This window comes from Armigeres subalbatus, chromosome 2 (genome assembly GCF_024139115.2).
Source record: "Armigeres subalbatus isolate Guangzhou_Male chromosome 2, GZ_Asu_2, whole genome shotgun sequence".
In the NCBI taxonomy this organism is placed as follows: Eukaryota; Metazoa; Arthropoda; class Insecta; order Diptera; family Culicidae; genus Armigeres; species Armigeres subalbatus.
The window spans coordinates 193,053,906-193,073,954 of record NC_085140.1 but is presented as its reverse complement, the minus strand read 5'-3'; the positions used below and the strand labels follow the sequence as shown (position 1 = coordinate 193,073,954).

Below are 20,049 nucleotides of genomic sequence, written 5' to 3'. Positions count from 1 at the left end.
AACGAATAAATTCAGTTGAATATGAGTATGCAATCAAATAAGTCTGATTAGTGCTGCTGAGGTGAAGGCATATCCAATTTGGTTCTGTCGATTAAAAAGGGGTTGAACCATTTTTAACAATGGTAACAGACCTTTAGTTACGCATGTAGATCAAACGGCTATACTTCCGGGAATTCTCGGATTTCCTGGAAAGGAACAGCGATTGAAAGTGTTTCCAATTTAGTTCAATCGATTTAATGGAGAATGCGCTACTAAAAAAGGATAACAAACCTTTGGTTACGTGTGTAGATTAAAAAAAAAGTTTAAATTCGACTTGAACCATTTCAAAACAAAGATAACAACCCTTTGGTTACCCGTGTGGATATTGAGGCCTACACTCCTGGGAATTCTTGGATGACGCAGGACGGAAAGGTTATTGAAAGCGAACTCAATTTGATTCTACGGATTGAAAAGGGCATGAACCATTTTTTAAAAGAGATAAACAGTCTTTTAGTTACGCCTTGAGGCCTATGCTCTAGGGAATTCTTGGATGACGTAGGCGTATCCAATTTAACTCTCTTCTTCTTCTTCTTCTTATTGGCATTACATCCCCCTCTGGGACATAGCCGCATCGCTGCTTAGTGTTCATTAAGCACTTCCACAGTTACTGACCGGGAGGTTTCTAAGCCAGGTTACCATTTTTGCTTTAGTATATCATGAGGCTAACATGATGATACAGGGAAGTCGAGACAGTTTCCAAACCGAAAATTGCCTAGACCAGGACCGAAAATCGAACCCAGCCGCCCTGAGCATAGTCTTGTTTTATAACCGCGCATCTTACCGCACGGCTAAGGAGAGAAAAGGAAAAGCTATTGAAGGCGTATCCAATATAGTTTAATTGATCAAATAGAGCTTGAACTTTTAAAAAAACAGCATTTTGGTTACGCGCGTAGACCTTGAGGCCTATACTCCAGGAAATTCTTGGAGGACCTAGGACGGAACAGTTATTGAAGGCTTATCCTATTTGAACCTACGGATTGAAAACGGCTTGAACCATTTTTAAACAGAGTTAACAGCGTGTAGACCTATTGAAGCCGTATCCAACTTGGTTCTGTAGATCAAAAATGACATGAACCATTTTTAAAATAGACATCAAACCTTTTTTTACTCGTGTAGATTTTAAGGCCTATACTCCAGAGAGTTCTTGAATGACCTGGAAAGGAACAGCTATAGGAAGCGTATCCAATTTAGTTGAAATTATCAAATAAAGTTTGAACTATTTTTGAAAAAAGAAAACAGCCCTTGAGACCTATACTCCAGGGAATTCTTAGATGACCTGGAATGGAACACTTGCTAAACGCTGTTTTGAATGTCAATGATGCCCGAATTAAAATAATAATAATTTGTCACGCCATTCAAAAACGAAAAAAGTTACCCATTGGCGTAACTAATGAAAAATTCTAAAGGGGGCTAACATCTTTTACCTTTTCTATTTTTATAGTTTATTAATTAGTTAAATGTAAATCCTTTTCTTCGCCTTACAAATCAGTGGCCCGAACATTCCTACGAGCTTTCAAATGGTGATCTGACCATGACAAACTAAACCTACTTTCCTGTAAGAATACATTCTAGGATGATTTTTTTTAAATTCAAGTCTACATCCTAATACAACTTACTTGTCGATATTTTCCAATTTTGTTAACAAATTTAGCAACCAATTAACGTATAGGAACAAATTGAACACATAGTATCAAATTAAATCTCTAAGAAAATCCTTGCACAAGTTGTCACCTAATTTTAAATGTTTCATGCTTACTGAGACCTTTGACTTACGAGACGAGCCAGCCTCGGGCTGAAAGTCTCGATAATAAAGACAAAAAAAAACCTTTGACTGGTTATATTGGTACGGCGACAATAGGAGCTTAGAAAAGCAAAATTAACCTGAGGAGTTTTTAAAATCCATCCGAAGAATTCCGGGGCCTTCTTAGCCGTGCGGTAAGATGCGCGGCTACGAAGCAAGACCATGCTGAAGGTGGCTGGGTTTGATTCCCGGTCCGGTCTACGAAATTTTCGAGTTGGAAATTTTCTCGACTTTCCTGGGCTTATGCTGGGCTTTAGTATCAGTATTATCGTGTTAGCCTCAGATATACAAATGCGGAAACTTGACTTGGAAACCTCGCGGTTAATAACTGTGGAAGTGCTGTATTAACAATAAGCTGCGAGGCGGCAATGTCCTAGTGGGGGATGTTATGTCAATACGAAGAAGAATAAGATCCTGAAGCCCCTTCTAGCCCCCTGTAGTTACACTAATGTAACCACAACCGGGTGTTGATAAGCGGTAGAGTACCAATGATTGAAAACAACTCAATTCTCCGAAATTATAATACGTTACACATTTTTCTTTTATCGACAAATGAAATGTCATCAAAGTAGCATTTTTTCATCTATTTATAAAGCATTCGGCTCGGAGCTGATTCATCTTTACTTATCAAGAGAACATAATAATAAACTGATACTGTAAGTCTTTGTAGTCTGTATTGGAGGTATTCACTTATCCCAGTAATTGAAATGGAACAGTTATTCATTTTATGTGTTGAAAGTACTTCCGTGGAATGAATTCAATACCTAAAGAACATCTGGTGAACATGTCATTGCCACAATTTCTCAGCACAGCATATGTCAAAGTTCAAAATATATGAAATAATGGATTCAAGACAAGTATCAACATTAACGCCATATGTAACATCATTGATGTTAGCTGTAAACATTAGTAGCAATCATAAAATTAATCGTCCAAAGCGGGTAATTTGCTAGCATTCACAGCATATAACATTTCAAGTGGCAGAGAAATCTCATTATAACAAGTAAAACCGAAGCGGTGTTTTCTAGATTTAATCAACATTCTAAAACGACCAACCATATACGTCCTCCAAGCTTCATCGGTTGCCCGGCTAAACCTTGATGGGTTTCAATTTCTTTCTTTTGTTATGAATAAACCCAAAGACTGCAAATTCAATTAGGCGACGGCGCGGCAGTAGTGGGAACGTGTACCACACCGCTTCTACTGCCGCTCCAAACTGCAGAAATGAGATAATCAATTCACAATGCTGTAGTTGATGACGATGGGTTCAACGCCTTCTGTAGCAGCCGGCCAGTTTTCTCCTCGACTAAGCTTGATTCGATATTAGTCTGCACAGCCACGCTGGGAACGACTTTACTCACAAAGCGAGCTGTAGGACCGACGACAGTGCAAACAAACATCGTTAGGGGATATCCAATCCCATTCACAAGTTTGCTGATGTTGTTTAGCGAGATGCTGGCATTAACTTGAAGTGCACCACATCGTATCGTCACAACATAGTTGTTGTTGCTGCTGCAGCCGCTGATGATGATGATCATGGCGATCCTTTTAAGCTTCGCGAATATGAAGCGTCGACTTGTTTAACTTTTATTCGCCGTGCCAGCCGGGCTGGAACCTACCTTGAAAAGTGAACAGTTTGAAATCCATGCAAAGGTCTCCACCGGTGCTTGTCGTGCTGCACTTTGGATCGTCGAGAAATTACAGCGATAGAAAGGTTTTTTACCCGCGCGGTGTATCATGCTCCACACACCGCCGCACCCGGTAGGTCAAGTGAACAGCGAGCGCACCAGCTAGAGCCGGTTACAGACGGGTCCATTGAACTTGCCTTTTGCCAAAGGTAATCAATGGTTTCCGAATGGTTTTGCTATTATGACCATTTGGTTGAGCGGTTTAGTTCAACTTGATCACAGGGCCTTCAGCTTGATACGTAATGAACATGGAAAGTAAAAGCGATGTCAGTTCCGCATTTGCGCATTCAACGCAAATTTAGAGTGCCGTAAGTTAAGGCAAATTAAACTACGTGAAACTCAAAAGTGTCCAAATTTAGAGAAAAGAAAAAAACCGGGATTGATAAAAGTACAATTTCAAACACATTGAAAGCATAGATCTTAGTGCGGACATGGTATGAAAAAGAAATCTTCGGAATTTTCACGGAAACTCTAGACAATTTCTAAGCAATTTCTTTGTAAATTCAGCAGAGGCGTCGCGTGGTCAATTCTTCAACCTGTGCACCGAGCGGCGTATTTCGGTTTCAGTTGTTTGATGTAGCTGTCAATGTATCAGCATTAAAATTACGAGTAAGCTCGCGCCGGTGATACTTTTTCAAAATTATATTTGTTGTAGAAAAAAGTTAAGAATTCAATGATGAAAATTATGACGAGTTGATGATTGTTCGTGCTTCTCGTATCAAAGTTAAATATTTTGAGAAAAACCTGACCTGAAAAAGGGACCTGAAATGACACATCCAATATAAACGATCCCATCCAATAAAAAAAAAAAAAAAAAAAAAATATATATATATATATATATATATATATATATATATGACATATAAGACATCTATTCAATGAAACAATATCTTTTAATTTTAATTCAAGTTATTTCGTAGAATGAGACAAGTCTTAATAGTTATGTGTTCAGAAAATTGAATTATTTTAAGAATGATTAGACGGCTAATACACATTTGTAATTAGCTTGTCATACATATCAGAAAAATGGGGTCTGTACAATGAGGTTTATAATCTAAACGTCCCTCAATTATTAATTATTATATTTTAGTTTATTCCTTTGATGATTTTTTTTCGAAGGGCTGTTTTCATACCACGTGGACAGATGTTGAACAGTTTTAGATGTGTTCTTCCATTCATCAGCGTTGATCTGATCATCCTTTTTTTATTAATTTGTGTGAACTATGGACATTCTTCCTACCCCTCTACCCGCTAAGTTGTCCACATGGTATACGAATAGCTCCTAAATATTTTGGATATTGGATTTCACGAAAAATTCATCATAGACCAAAATCCCAATCAAAACGCTTTTGATCCGATGTGCTTATTCAAAACCGGACTTTCACCATGGAACGCTTTGGGAGAGCAGAAATTTATTATCATTTAATCACCGCCTCTTTTCTTTTTCTATTTTGTTCCGATTGCGCGCTCTTCAATCAAACGCGCATGCGCTGTTTGAAGCGGTATAGGTACCTACTCGGTAGGCACCAAACCGACGTGCTTTTCTCCATCGGCACCAAACCGTGCACTGCTAGCCGATGAACGCCTTGGCTACCTATACATTGCCGATTGCGGTTAAAGCGGGTGACCTACACATACAAAATAATGCGTGTATGATGCATGGCAAACCGTTCTCTGCTGAAAGTGCACGTGATGGACAACATGTGGCGGTGCGTCGTTTCGGTATCGTGGAGTAAAATACAACGCGCCCCCATCGCAGCATTTCAGTTGCCTCATATCACATGTCGCCTGTAAAAAATCCGTGCATATTGTAGGATTATGTATTTATACCTAATCGTTAAATTTGTACTAAGCATATGACAAATGCACATAATCCAAGTATATATTTGTAGAAGAATGAAATCTATCGTGAGTTTAAATGTTAGGGACAAATTGCTACCTGTGCAGTGCACAGGTTGCACATGCGGACGCGACGCCTCTGAAATTCAGATGGAAATTTTTTGGAATTTTCCAAAGAAATTCTTCAGAATTTCGACGAAAAATTCATTGAAATATTTACAGAAATTCCTCGGATTTTTTTTTTGCAAATTCTAATAGAAATTTTATACAGAAATGAAAGTTTATCCGGAGACTCTTACTAGTTTGAACTGGCGTAAAAAAATATTTACAGATTTTAAACAGCAGCGCTCCGATACAAAAACTGAGAATACAAAAATTTTCAATTTCACTTTGTACAATTCTTTGGACAATCCGTTAAAACATCAAATGAATCATGAAAACAATTCATTCTTTCATAGTCTTTTCACTGAGCTATCATAGTTGTAAATAAATGTATACTAAATGAGCTGCTCCTTGTAATCAGATGTATGAACTTTAACGTCAAGTTACTCTATATTATATGATATAGATCGTAGCCTATCATTACGATCGCCGTTCGGCAACTGCTTTCTAGAATTCAGAAGAAAATAATGTTTAGCTTGCACTGTTAAATTTGTTTCAAGCATATTCCATGCCACATTCATTTTGGATTTGATTTGGCAAATCAATAAAAAAAAATAGTTAACATACTTAAAGTCTGAGGGAAGCTTTCTCGCGGTAGAGCGCTATTTTAATACTAAAATGTCTATAACTCGTAATTGGAATCAAATTTTGCTTATCCCAAATGACAATCTCTTTGGAATTTATCAAGGAATGTTCCAAGAAAATTTTGTTGACCATGTTGTTGAATGGCAGGCATCAGATGAGCCATCAAAACGAAGTTCATTTATTTCATTATAGAGACATGTTACAACTGCAAACTCTAGTTTATATGGAAGCTTTTAGTATATTATCTTTCTAAAAAAAAATCCGGGGTTAACATATTTGTGCTTAGTTTCATTGAAAAAACTCAATAATTACATAACTTTGATTTGTACCATGGGAACCATGGCACCGTTCATGGTTTGAACTAAATTCATATCATGGTTTAAACTACTGGCAGCTCCTAAATATAATACTAATTACATACATGTAACGTTGAGGAAACCTATAGAAAACCAAATTTTGTTTACTATTAATCTTCTCGCATTAGATTAGTAACTCGAAGCGTGTGAAAATCGTCTGAATAATCGATATGAAAATTGCGATTTTTTCATATTGGAAATGTAAACAAAATGCTCCAGCTAGACGCATGCAGCGCTCCTAGCGGAGAGCAGTAGAACATTTAAGGAATTTCTCCGGAAGTTTATCCAGGAGGAACTTGGAACTTTCGGAGTAATTCCTGGATGAACTTCGGGGGGAATTCCTGGAGGAACTTCGGGGGGAATTTCTGGAGGAATTTCCGGAGGAATTCCTGGAGGAACTTCCGGAGGAATTCCTGGAGGAACTTCCGGAGGAATTCCTGGAGGAACTTCCGGAGGAATTCCTGGAGGAACTTCCGGAGGAATTCCTGGAGGAACTTCCGGAGGAATTCCTGGAGGAACTTCCGGAGGAATTCCTGGAGGAACTTCCGGAGGAATTCCTGGAGGAACTTCCGGAGGAATTCCTGGAGGAACTTCCGGAGGAATTCCTGGAGGAACTTCCGGAGGAACTTCCGGAGGAATATCTGGAGGAGCTTCCGGAGGAACTCCTGGAGGAACTTCCGGATGAATTCCTGGAGTAGCTTCCGTATGAATTCCTGGAGGAGCTTCCGGAGGAATTCCTGAAGGAACTTCCGGAGGAATTCCTGGAGGAACTTACTTTATTTGTATTCTTTCTCTTCTTATCTATCTTATTTGTCTTATGTGTATCATTTGTCTTATTTGTTTTATTTGCCTTCTATACACCAGCACCACTGTTACCTAAATCCTATACAAAGCTTGTGTGGAAACCTTGTACAGAAATTCTCTCACGATATTTTCTAATGTTGTTCTAGAAACGGCTTATGTTTTCATTTTCCAAAACCAGCTGGAGTTTGTTTATTTTTATCTCCTCGTTGCGTGATTGGTCGGCGCAGCTGCTGTTCTCTCGCCGAACCACTGCATGATAAATTTCTTCCCCATTGTTGTCTTTTTTTTCGAGAGTTGACCAGTTGTAGTCTTAATAGACTGGTATCTCGACTGGGCTCTCCATGTGATACACAATACTAGCAGACGACTCAAGCTATGTTGCTCACTAGGTCCCTAATTTAAATGGTATCGTAAATATACAATAAATTAATTTAAGTACTATTGCAATAAATCGACATATTAATCTGAGAGCTTCCATTATTTTGGTTGATCAAGATTATGGCGTCATATTCTTTACAGTACTGTCTGATATCATAAATTTCAGTAGTTCTATTCCGCTCTTCAAAATTCAAGTCTTTAAAGTCTGGTCCAAGATTCAGTTATCAATGGTATGGTAATGCTTCATTGCGTCTATTTCCTAGCCAAATGAATGAATTTTACGATTATGAAGCATTGATTTATATGAATAACATCATTAAAAATATGTACTACTCGTTGGATCTTTTGGTCACATAAAATACAATTATGTTGATGTGTAGGGGAGACTGGGTAGACTTGATCCCCTTTTCTGATTTCCGATGTATCACAACCAAAAATAAATAAACATACGCGATTTCCACAGAGACTCTCTAAGAAATATAGTATTTAACTTTACTGATGTATGACAGTCCTTAAATTATTGTTGTTATTGATACACAATCGATTTTTTGGAGTGCTGTCAAAATCGACTTTGAAAATATTTGGGGGAAATTGATCCCTCTCCAAGAACTTGCTCTGATAAAATTAGAAAGGTGCCCTCAGATTTTTTAAATATTTTCCCTTCAAAATACGCGGAATTATCGAATTGCTGTGCGTATACTTGAACGATTTTTGTTATTGAATTCGACAGCACATGCAATTTTAAAATTTGGGGAGACTTGATCCCCTTTCTATGAGATCTACGCAATAAATATTTTTTCCAGCCAACCCTTCATCAAATCCGTCAAATCTACAAAAAATTAGAAGCCTAAGAAAGGTTTTTAATTTTTTTGAATTTTTTCGCCAAATTTTTGTATGGGTGACTAACGGGGGATCAAGTGTCCCCATATTGAGGCAATAACTTCAAATCCAAATATCCTAAAACTTTGATGGAATGTTGACATTTTCATCAGTACAGATCAATAAGCGTATTTATGGCTTGTTGCTGTGAAAAAACGAAAGCATTTGGTCATTGTTATGAAAAGTTGTTCAATATTTGCGTGGCCAATAAAAAATCTTTAGGAAGGTCAAAACATATAAACCGCCCTGCAGAATTAATAAGGCTGTCAATCCAAAAAATAACTCACCACATAAAGGTCATTTGCCTAGAGGATCTATTCTAAAAAATACGCTAGAACAAAACTACTTTAGTTTTCGATAAAACAGGGGGTGATCAAGTCTCCCGGGGATCAAGTCTACCCACTTTCCCCTATATGGTATAGGTCGTATACACGATACACCTCGTTAAATTTGAATTGCTGACTATATTTCAAATAAACACCTTTCATGAAAACTTATTTTGAAACTAAAATATCGTATTACAATTTGATGAATATCAATAATCGTCCAAAGTTTTGAAAATTATCTAGTGAAAGCAGTCGAAACTGAATCGAAAAGCCAAAATTGGCCACAGTTTAGAACCGTTCACCAAACAATCTTTAAAAAATTGAGCCTGCTATTTTAACAACTACATATTTTGAACCATGTTCCAAGAAAACGCCTAATACTATCTTTGTGGACTTATGACGGCCTTGCATAGCATCATCATCGTCTCGGAACTAGAATCAGTCAGTAAAGATTTCAAACCATTTCGTGAGCATCCATTCGATGATGGGCTCAAAAAGACATTGATTGATCCTCCTCACTACCTTAGGTGGTCAAACTATTAGTCATGTAGAGAAAAGGATAGTGGATGAAAGCATCATATGGTCTATTCTCATGTACATAGGTGGCTAAGGTCTCAGTTAAACGTGACTCTATCTCTTGTTTTACCGTCTAGCGCTGATCATGAGTTCATTCCCTGTCGGTCATTTACTGTGTTATAAGGTAGTCAACTAATTTTATTTGTCTTTCAGAATACACTTAGTCACGTCTCCTATGTCCTTCAATCTTTCTTTACATTGAAGTATGTATTATTTTTTCCTAACCCAAAAAAAAATGAAGAGCGAAACAGGTTTGTTTATACGTTGATCCATGCAGTGACAGTAAGAGTAAAATAACAAAGATTACTGAGAAGAAATAACGGATACAATCACCGTATATAATGCAAAATTAGTAAATCTACAGTATCTACTTTCACTACTTACTGTATTGAACTATGAACTACTATTGGTGCAATGGATGATCGTTTGCTTCCCAGTCTTTTGTGTTAGTATTTTGTTAGTTAAGACTGGTACTAGACCCTGCCGGAACCTCCGCAGCATATACTCAAGAAGATGTTGTTAGATCATGCGACACCTTCTCTAAGTATTTGCATGGAGGTATGATATATCGAGTGTTTAATTATTTTCTATATATTGGCAGACAGTACTCGACGCGTTTCTGTTAAATTGAAATGTTACCGGGATTAAAATACGTACTTCAGTACTGCTTATAGTGTAACCTTACTCGGATGCAATTAAATTCATCTCGTTTTCGTCTAACGGTAATGTGGTGAGTACTAATAATACTAGCAATGTGTACTATAAAAGAACAAATTATTTCACAATTTTAACAATATGCAGACACTTGACTTATCAACGTTGACCCCATCATCCGTGGACAGGGAAATTTCTTCCCCATTGTTGTCAATTCCTTTTGTTCTCCGTTTACGGCAAATTCTAAAGCAATTGTAAACTGTATAATGATGAAATAATTTTGGCGACACTGACAGCGTCGTTCTGGCCGGCGATTTGGGTGATTTCCTCTCTCAGAGGAGTGCTACCACGTGCTTTTTTAACGGAAAACCCTTCCCTCAGACCTTAAACTGAGTTCCTCGTGACATCCTTCTTTCAAGAACGTGTAACAAGTTTTGTTTATGTGTTTTTGCCTTTCTCGTACAACAAAGTTGTACCGAAAGGCTATCATTTCATTCCAAAATCGAACTTTTTATAGAAGTCTCGGAGACCCATGATGTTATATACCAATCGACTCAGCTCGTCGAGCTGAACAAATGTCTGTCTGTCCGTGTGTATGTGTGTGTGTGTGTGTGTGCACTAGGGTGGCTCAAATTAGTATGGAAAAAACTTTGTTCAATTTTTTTGATGGGCCGCCCTCTTATTCGGTTCTATTTGATGCCCTGATGCTCTGGACAAAATTTCAGCCAAATCGGTTAACGTTTGGGCGGTGCTAAACTCGTTGGAAGTTTATATGCAAAAATGTATGCAGAAACATCCAAAAACAGTGAATTGCAGTTAGACGGCACAACTTACGATGAAGAACTATGATACTCATTCAGATCTTGAAGAATTTAATACAGAATGTTATGCAGAAAACCGCGAGAAGATTAGAGTTTGCCCGGCTAAGTTATTAGCATTTCTCTGAAGTGGGGTTTGAGCAAATTTTGTTTCTTTTACCTTTGAAAAGAAATAAATTCACCCCCACGATACTCCAGTAAAATACTAATCTTCTCGCGGTTTTCAACATAACATTCTGTATTTAATTCTACAAGAACTTAATGAATATCATGCTTCTTGATAGTAAATTATGCCATCCAACAGCCAGGCAATGTTTTTGGATGTGTCTGCATACATTTCTCCATATAAACTTCCAACGAGTTTAGCACTACCCAAACGTTAACCGATTTGGCTGAAATTTTGTCCAGAGCATCAGGGCATCAAATAGAATCGAATAAGAGGGCGGCCCATCAAAAAATTTGGAAAAGTGTTTTTTGAGCCACCCTAGTGTGCACACGAAAACCGAAAAACATTAGCCACTTTTTCATATAGTAATTCTTAACCGATTTTCTCGCAACAAGTTGCATTCGACGGGGGACAAACCCTAGCTGATCACTATTGAATTTGATAACGATCGCCAATTGCGTTTAAAAGTTATTAATAAAATGGAATCGAACTATGTAAGCGCTATATAAGGTTGGTGTCTTGGCTAAATGCGAGAAAGGCAGTGTCACCACTCGGTGAATTAAGTTGGTTTTTTTCAGTACATTTTACGATACACGAGAAAGGCATCATCGCCGCTAGGTGGATTAATCTGGGTTTTCAAAATAGTAATTTATGACGTTTTTCTCTTTTTAAGTAAAATCACAAATTTAAATTATTTGGAATTAATTAAATGTGTTCTCATGTGCTCGTTTTTTGTCGACTCACCGAAGGCGCGCACTCTTTGTCGCAATTTCAAATTTATTTTGCGCAAATTTAAAATAATTGACGACTTTTCAAAGGATAAGTTTCTTTATAAAATTCAGACAAGTACTCGATCATTTCGCTAAGTGAACGGCTGGTGATTAGAAGTAGGCTACGAAGTTTTTCAGTATTTTAAGTTGAGTTCGGATAGTTTGACTAAAAGGTAAAGTGTGATTGGAGTGAATCGTTCTATGTCTATTTTATTTAATCAAATTTCTAAATTAACAGTCAACGTAGCAGACGTCATAAGAACGTGTTTTTTTTTTGAATTCCGCGAACACCGTGTTAGTTAGTGAAACGTGCAAAAAGGTAAAACGAATTTTAATGTTTAATATAAAGCTTTTGTTAATGAAACTAATTCGCGTTGGACTTTTCCAGCGCACTGCGCTTTTTGGTACGGGCTGGATTTTGAGTATCCGACCGAAGTCGGGTACGGGAATACGTGTGGCGTCTACAGGGCTCGCCATTTCGTCCAATGGATATCGAAAGCTCGAGCGTACGTTAAGGCCCGCCTGTAAAGGTAGTTGAACGGAGGAGTGAAGTCGCTCGTCAAAAAGCGAAAACTCGGCGGTCGCCAATCAACCGTCGAAGGTAAAATCCCCAAACCAATTCCCGTGGAACATTCCTGAGAGTGCGGTCCCCGTACGTCGTCAATAATCGTACGCTGGACCGAACCCGAATCGACGGTTACTAGTCTTCCTTTTAGTCCTCGCTCGGTGAACCAGAAAAGTACGCGAAGCCGGGTCGTTAGGGAAAGGAAGCTACTAGCTTGAGGGAACGGTTATTCCGGACCACACTCGATTCCGAAATCGGAAGCCTTCCGTCCAGCCGCCACTCTCTCTGCATCTTTAGTTTCGGCCATATCGCTTGAGCTCGACCTCCGTCGCTGCGTGCCAATCTGCAGCAAAGCCAATCGACCGCCATCGCCACAACCTGGTCGGAGGACATCGTCGCCATCTTCTCGACGGAGTACTTCCAACGCATCAGTGCATCGAGAAGCAAAAACCTGCGCAGGTATGTGAGCTTGTTGTTTCATGGCCATGATTTAGCTCTATTTTCCATTCCGTACCGATAAAAGTAGTCCAACCCGAATGGTATAATAAATGTTGTGTAGTAATTCGAAGTTAGCTTGAGGTTTTATTTTGTATTGCGTTTCACGTGGCTGGAAAAATTCACTCCCATTGCGTTGGCCGTGGCTACAGTTTCTCGAGTTCACTTCGTCGATTGCTTTTCGTTTACAGTACAGTGGGTTGAACGAATTCAGGTAGGTGGGGAAAAGTAGAGTATTTTAAGCGTAAGTAATTTTGGAGCCAGCGACCGTTCGAGAGTCCCCAGAGGTAAAGGGTCTGTTAAAGTCGGGCAAATAGAGAACACGACCGGTGATCTCTCTTTGAGAGTGGCGCTTAAGTCACCGTGTTTAAAATCACCTCGAGAACAATTCGCGAACGGTTACAATATACGCGTCAGATACGAAACACGTTTAATCGCAAACTAATGGATTTATTTTCCAGCCGCACAAAACACAAATCAACATCCACGTCCGATACGAAACAGGTTAAATCACACACTCCACTTTAGGGCCAAATTTCTACCAAACAGCAGTTCCGTCAGTTCCGTCTACCAAACAGCAACAGTCAGTTCTATCAAACGATCATTCCGAACAAACAGAAACGGTCAGCCCGCTCTGTTTCATACGCAGGAGGTCGTGGGTTCAATTCCAGGCCTGTTCCATTCTCCTACTTTGTATCTTTCTCTATACTTATTATTATGTCCTAGCAATTGAAATGAAGTCCATATCATAATTCTTTCCGCCGAATTATTTTTGGCCAAACGACCCTTCCCCTTTTTCAATAGTTTCCCATGTAATTCCCGAAGAATTTCTTCCAGGCAATGTAAAGCGTTTCCCGCAAAAATCCAGAGAATTTCCTTAAAAATGCCTGAAAAAAATCCATTGAAATACAGTCTTCCGTAAACATTTATGAAAATCCCTTGTGAAATCCAATGAATTTAAAACAAATTCAAAATGGAAATTCAAAGCAATTTGAACATTTTGAACAATCTCACACGGAAGCTCTGAAATTTTTTCCGATAACATTCCAGAGAACTTCTCGTGATAATAACGTGAATATTACGAAGAATTCTCCTCTCGCAGATCTTACGAAGAAATTTCTATGTAAATTTCGGAAAATACTCAATAGAAACTCAACAGGAACTTTCCGTGAATATTCCAAACATTTTCCTGTAGAAATTTGGTAGAATTTCCCGTGAAAGCTCTGAGGAATTTCTAATGTAAATTCTGAAAAATTTCCTTGATAATTCAAAAACGTTGGAAATTCCAAGGAATTTCCAAAACTTTAAAGTAGTTCCTTGGAAAATCCTTAAAAAAAATTCAAGTAAGTACTTTGGAAAACCTTTGGGAATTTCCCAAACAGAATAAACAGATAAATTGTTCAAAACAAAAATATTTCATTTTAATTTGACTAGAAAAAATATCACTTTTTGAAAGTTTACAGGTCAAGTTCATTTTTTTTCGTCTTTGAATTTAATCCATCTTCGCAGATAATCGAAAAACGCATCGAACGAGGCCCGCAGGTGCTTTGCTAAAGATACTCCAGACAGATAAATTCATGTGGTTCAGGTTAGGCGAACTCGCTGGCCGCCCTTAGTCATCGCAAATTCGCAACAACCTATAAACACAGTATTCCCTAGAAGTCGTTGTTCTACAAAAATCTTGAAGTTATTATAAATCATTGCCAATTCATTAAATTCTTATTCCTTTTCTTTCCCTGGACATTTGAGCAATATAATTGCCAATGTGCGATTTACCGTTAAATTCTTAAAAATCAGAAGCTGAACATTTGTCGTAAATTTACACGTTGAGATTTCTTCAGCCAAGTTATTCGAACAAAGAAGCATTGATTTTCGATGATATTTGACGCTCACGACAAACGACTTCTAAGTTTGGTTCATTGCACCATATGTATGTATGCTTTTACCATCGAGTGCATCGTAGTAACAAGTGGCTTTCGAATCCTCAACTGATTATGGGGTTAGTGTCGTGCGGGCTATTTCATTACACGGATAACTAATCACTTCCAGATTTGCAGTACGTACTTAAACCAGGCCTTAATCTTTTGATTTTATATTGGTTGCCATGAAAGCACGATGACACTGATCTGGATGTTACTCCATTCAAATTTGAACCAGGCGAATTTCAGCACCGTAATCACATACTCGGCACGGTTGGGCTGATTGGATGGATTGGCTGTAACCAACGTCATAACGTGTGGCAATATAATCACCAGGGATAATTGTTAATCGGCAATGTTCCATTGTTGGGCAATTTGACGATGATGGATGCGATGATTATCATAAGCGAATATTCAACGCTCAAAGTGAAATAAGGTCTTAGCAATTCTAGTCCCATACACACTTGGTGTTCACATTATTTGTGCCGGGAACCACCAGCTGTGATGGGAATACGTACGCAGTTTTGCAGCTGCACCCATCCGTCAGCAATGGCGACCACAACAATGCATCCAAGTGAATGAATTTGTTTACAATTGAGTTGAGTAGACTTGCAAAACCGATTCAACTCTGCAAACGCGGCGGCCGCTGTCGTACAACGAACAACAAGACGCGTAAACATTTTTAATGACCGATGGCCGTGACTTACTAAACGAGGAGTGTTTTTGTACTTAAGGTTGCAGTATTAATGGGACTTCATGGAATTTGAGGAGTGGAATTACGTGGTATATGTGTTCCCATAAGTATGGACATTGCTTTCATTCACTACAAATCGATTTTTTTTTTACAATTTACGTGTTTGGGCTTAAGTTATGATTTGGCAGTAAACGATCAATAGTGAAGATTTAGACTAGAATTTACTTTTTCGATTTCCAATCGATTCAATTCTAAAAAATCAATTAATTTCAAAATTTGAATCGCGTTAATTACAAAAATTTGAATAGAGAACTTAAAGCTGAAAATAAAATACGAATAATTGAATGGAATGGAATTAAAAGAAATATAACGATTTCGTCTTTTACATTACACATATAACAAACTGTATACAAATTTTATTATCCATAATTTCTAAATGTATTCTAATATACAACAGCAAAAATAAATTAAAGAAAATGATGCGATAATTAATTTGAACCCGCTATACATCCACACTAAGAAATTAATGTTTGCATATGTTTTGAAAATTTTGAAAAAAAGAAGCACAGAAAATGGAGTTGGATTGATCAGGTAAACAATATATTGTGGGCTTTGTGTAGATATAGGCCAAGCAGCATAAAGACAATATTTCACTATTGCTTAAGCTACTTCGGGCTTCGTGATATGATGTAAATCCCATAGAGGGGTTTTAATTAAAAATCTTATAATATGATGGTAAAATGTTTTTTTGTATTTATCGAACAAAATACAAATTCATAAATTAATCGGCATCATACTGTCTTTAATTCCTAACTATGGAAAAAAATCGATCACTAATTTACAAGGAAAGTCAAGATCAAGTGAGTATGTAATAACATTAAGAAAAATAATGACGTTCGTGAGGGTAAATAAAATCTCTTCATCACATAAAAAGAATGAATGCTTCTCGCTGATGTTCCTTCTCAACACACAGTCTATTCATGCCAAGCACATCCTAGCGTCGCAACATAAAATCGATAAATGGACCAGCTGGAGGCGAATTACGTCACTCCGTGTTATGCTATTAGCTAATTTTTCGTACCTTGTGTGGGTCAGCATCCCGGTCGAATTCCATTCCGCATTCTCAATGTCAGAGGATGTTTTGCCATTGGATATCGACATTTTCGCTGTGTACTCTCTGGCTGGCGCTGACCGCGATGATGTTCTGCAGCTCCAAGGATTCCTCCGTACTTATTTAATTGATGAATGATTTGTATCTTTCAACCAAAAAACGAAACTAATTATTTTGTTCTCGTTACCGGTAACTGCGAACTTGCTGCTCGTCTACCCGCCGCACTCACGCTGTTCACACGCTATTCCACAAAACTAAACAAAAATCCCCAGTTTTACACTTTCGTAATATAAACGATGCTGTTAGCTGAGGCTAACACAAACGCGTATACACGCCGAAAAGCTATTTTTAATCGTGGCATTAGACACAACTCTCTCGATGGAACGTTTTTTCTGCATTGAATCCAAACCGCAGCACTACCACCACATAATCGTCAACGGGTACTGCTGCTCTGCCTGATAGGCCGCCGATTGCGATCGCCCCAATTGACCCGTGATGACACACCGTCGAGTCCTCCAGCAGTGTTACTTACATACGGCAACCTAGTTCACCGATATTGGCTGCGAATGACCGCAAAACAAGAAAAAAAACGCTGTTGGAAAGTAAACCAGGTCGCAGTCGCATCACACAGTGCACCAAGGAACTAATTTGTTTTCAGCATTGAGCGGATTCATTCACAAAATTCACGATGCGCGCGACACTACCCTTACTCTTGGCCATTCGTGTGTAGCCTCTTCGGGCGGTCGCTATTTGATTGCACTGTGTCACAAATGTGAAAATGAAAGAACATTTTCGTCTAGACAATATGAATTAAAAATTGAAATGACAAATGTAAAAATTAACTTTTTTTCGATCTGCAAATGTTTTTGTAAGTTATTCAAATCAACTACTACAAAGGATGTGAAAACTTGTTAAAAAGCTAATTGACCTATTTCGTGCCTATTCGCAACTTCTAAAGGGCATCAATTTCGAGATAGGTCACATGTGTTTATGATTCTATTACATCAAACCTTATTATGTACACTCAATACGTAGTTGGTATTCATTGCATTCGCGCATCGAATTATTATCCATACATGCATAAACCTTGCAAAGGACACAACTCAAAAACTATGTAGGTATGTCGTCTATCAGATGATTGTGTTCTTTCTGTTTTCACCTTTGTCACTTATGCAGAGGACCTTGGCTCCATTTCACTCTGCGTATTGTTTGCTTACGGTGCTGCGCACTTCTCAACCGTATTAAATTATCCGCACCTTCTGTACCGTATCATGTAGGTATTTCGTGTTTTATTATTCTTGCTGACGACGATCAGATGCAACGGGCTGCCAATTGGAATCTGAAAAGAAGCAAATAATAGACAAGGCAAAACGTTAGTTGAAGCTACAATGAGCGTTTTTACTGAGTTCGCTTGCAAATGTATAACGTAAGTCCTTCTATTTCGAATGTGTTTATGGAGTAATTTCGTACTGTAGGCTATAATGACTTTTGCACATTTGATCCTAAATATATGTTATGATTTATATCTTTTCCAAAAGTCTAACATAGAAAAGCGAAGTGAATGATAAACTCCTGATTAAATAGCACTGTCAGTGTTTGCGTTTCCGATAAAAAAAATGTAGGCATTAGAATTACAAATTTTTGGGAAACAGTTGCTAATACACTAAGAGTATCACTTCAAAAAACGAACTTTTGATATGAGCCCCGGAGATCTATATTTTATATACCACTCGATAATAAGGACTATGATTGGAAACTCGGTACCTGCAATGTCAGGACCCTAAACAATCCAGCGAGCGGATCTGTGTAGGCTACGAGGCAAATTCTTCAATCACAGCCTGATCAACAACTACGAACCGACTTGAAACACGTATGATTGAATAGGGGTGGGTACAAGGAAACAAGAGCAGCTGAAAACCCAATCCACCGCAAGAAGAACAGTGATTACTGAGGAGCAGAACGATATGCGGAGGTTTTATGAGACTGCAAATGGAGTGCGGAGAAAGACAGTGCCATCTCCCGTCATATGCAACGACCAAGAAATGAGTTTACTGACAGATACAATTGAAGTGGCCAGGTAGACGGAACACTTCGAGACTTTGTTGAACGGTGGTTGTGACGGTGCATCAGTGAACAGCACGAACATTAGCGATGACGGGCAAGCTGTGGTACCGCCTACATTAAATGAGGTTAGAAAATCCATTAAAGAGCTAAACACAATAAGACTGCGGGGAAGGACCAGCTCCTGGCTGCGCTTTATGAAATACTATATTATATTATGGCGGAAATATGGGATGACGCCGAAATGCCTGCTAGCTGGTTGCACGCTCCCATTTGCCCCCTCTTTTATGGAAAAATTAGTTGTTTTTCAGTGCTACAGAGCCAATCACCTCCAATCACCTGATATTTTGCCACACGCTTAAAGTATGTAAATTACATATTACATATCTATATAATAAAAATGGAATGGTCTGTGTTCGTATCCGCATAAATCGAAAACGGCTGGATGGATTTTCTTCATTCCTTCAGCTGAAACGTTCATTATAGTTTCCGACGGGTTTATATGATATTTCCCCATGCGAAAACCATTAGTAGGGTTGTGTATATCCTGAAAAAGTAAAATGAGGATTCGCATGGAAAATTAGCTTCGGCAGTCACAACAGCAATTTCTCCTACTATGCAGGACAACCTCTGCCGGGTCGACTAGTGTCTAATATATGTGATAGCAACATTGCTTCGAATTTGCTGTATCCAGCAAGCATCGCAACGAAAATTATTTTTTCTAAGGATTTTATTCCTGTTTCGATGCGTACAATCAAATTGTACGGTTATAAACATCGCCCTTTAGTGTGGACTCTCTGGTTTGGTCATATCGAAATGGGGAATCTACTGGAATAGTATATAATTGTTACGATAATTTTCAATTTACATGAAAAAATTTAATTGAGATTAGGTCCGTTTTCCGACCGCTCTCTCACTGTTTGAAAAAAATCAATCGCACGCTTAAAGTCATTCACACAATTTTGTGTTTCGATCACACAAAACGGGCCTAATCTGGAACAACACATTTTATGAGTAACTGCCATGTTACTCATTTTAGTGTAATTGACGGTTAACGATTTCCGATGAGTTCATTTCACACAGTGAGAGAGCGGTCGGAAAACGGACCTAACCTCAATTATATTTTTTCATGTAAATTGAAAATTATCGCAACATTTTTATACTATTTCAGAGGAGTCCCCATTTGTTTCGATATGACCAAACTAAAGTGTGATTGGTGTGATGCTTATAGTCGCACATTTTAGTTGTATCGTATCGAAACATGACGAAAATCCTCAGGAAAAGTAATTTTCGTTGCGATGCATGCCGGGCGCAACCGCCATCATGGCGATCAAAATGGGCTTGACAGTTCTAAGCAAAGTTT

General features: G+C 38.3%; 1 protein-coding gene across 1 annotated transcript in view; it reads right to left on the bottom strand.

Moving 5' to 3' along the window:
* The window catches only part of LOC134211433 (uncharacterized), a 122,617-nt gene that overhangs the window by 80,117 nt on the left and 22,451 nt on the right, over positions 1 to 20,049 (bottom strand). The window contains 2 exon segments of the mRNA XM_062688285.1: positions 16,596 to 16,879; positions 17,785 to 17,964. Of these exon segments, the coding sequence (XP_062544269.1) occupies positions 16,596 to 16,675 (80 nt within the window). The 5' untranslated portion in view covers positions 16,676 to 16,879; positions 17,785 to 17,964.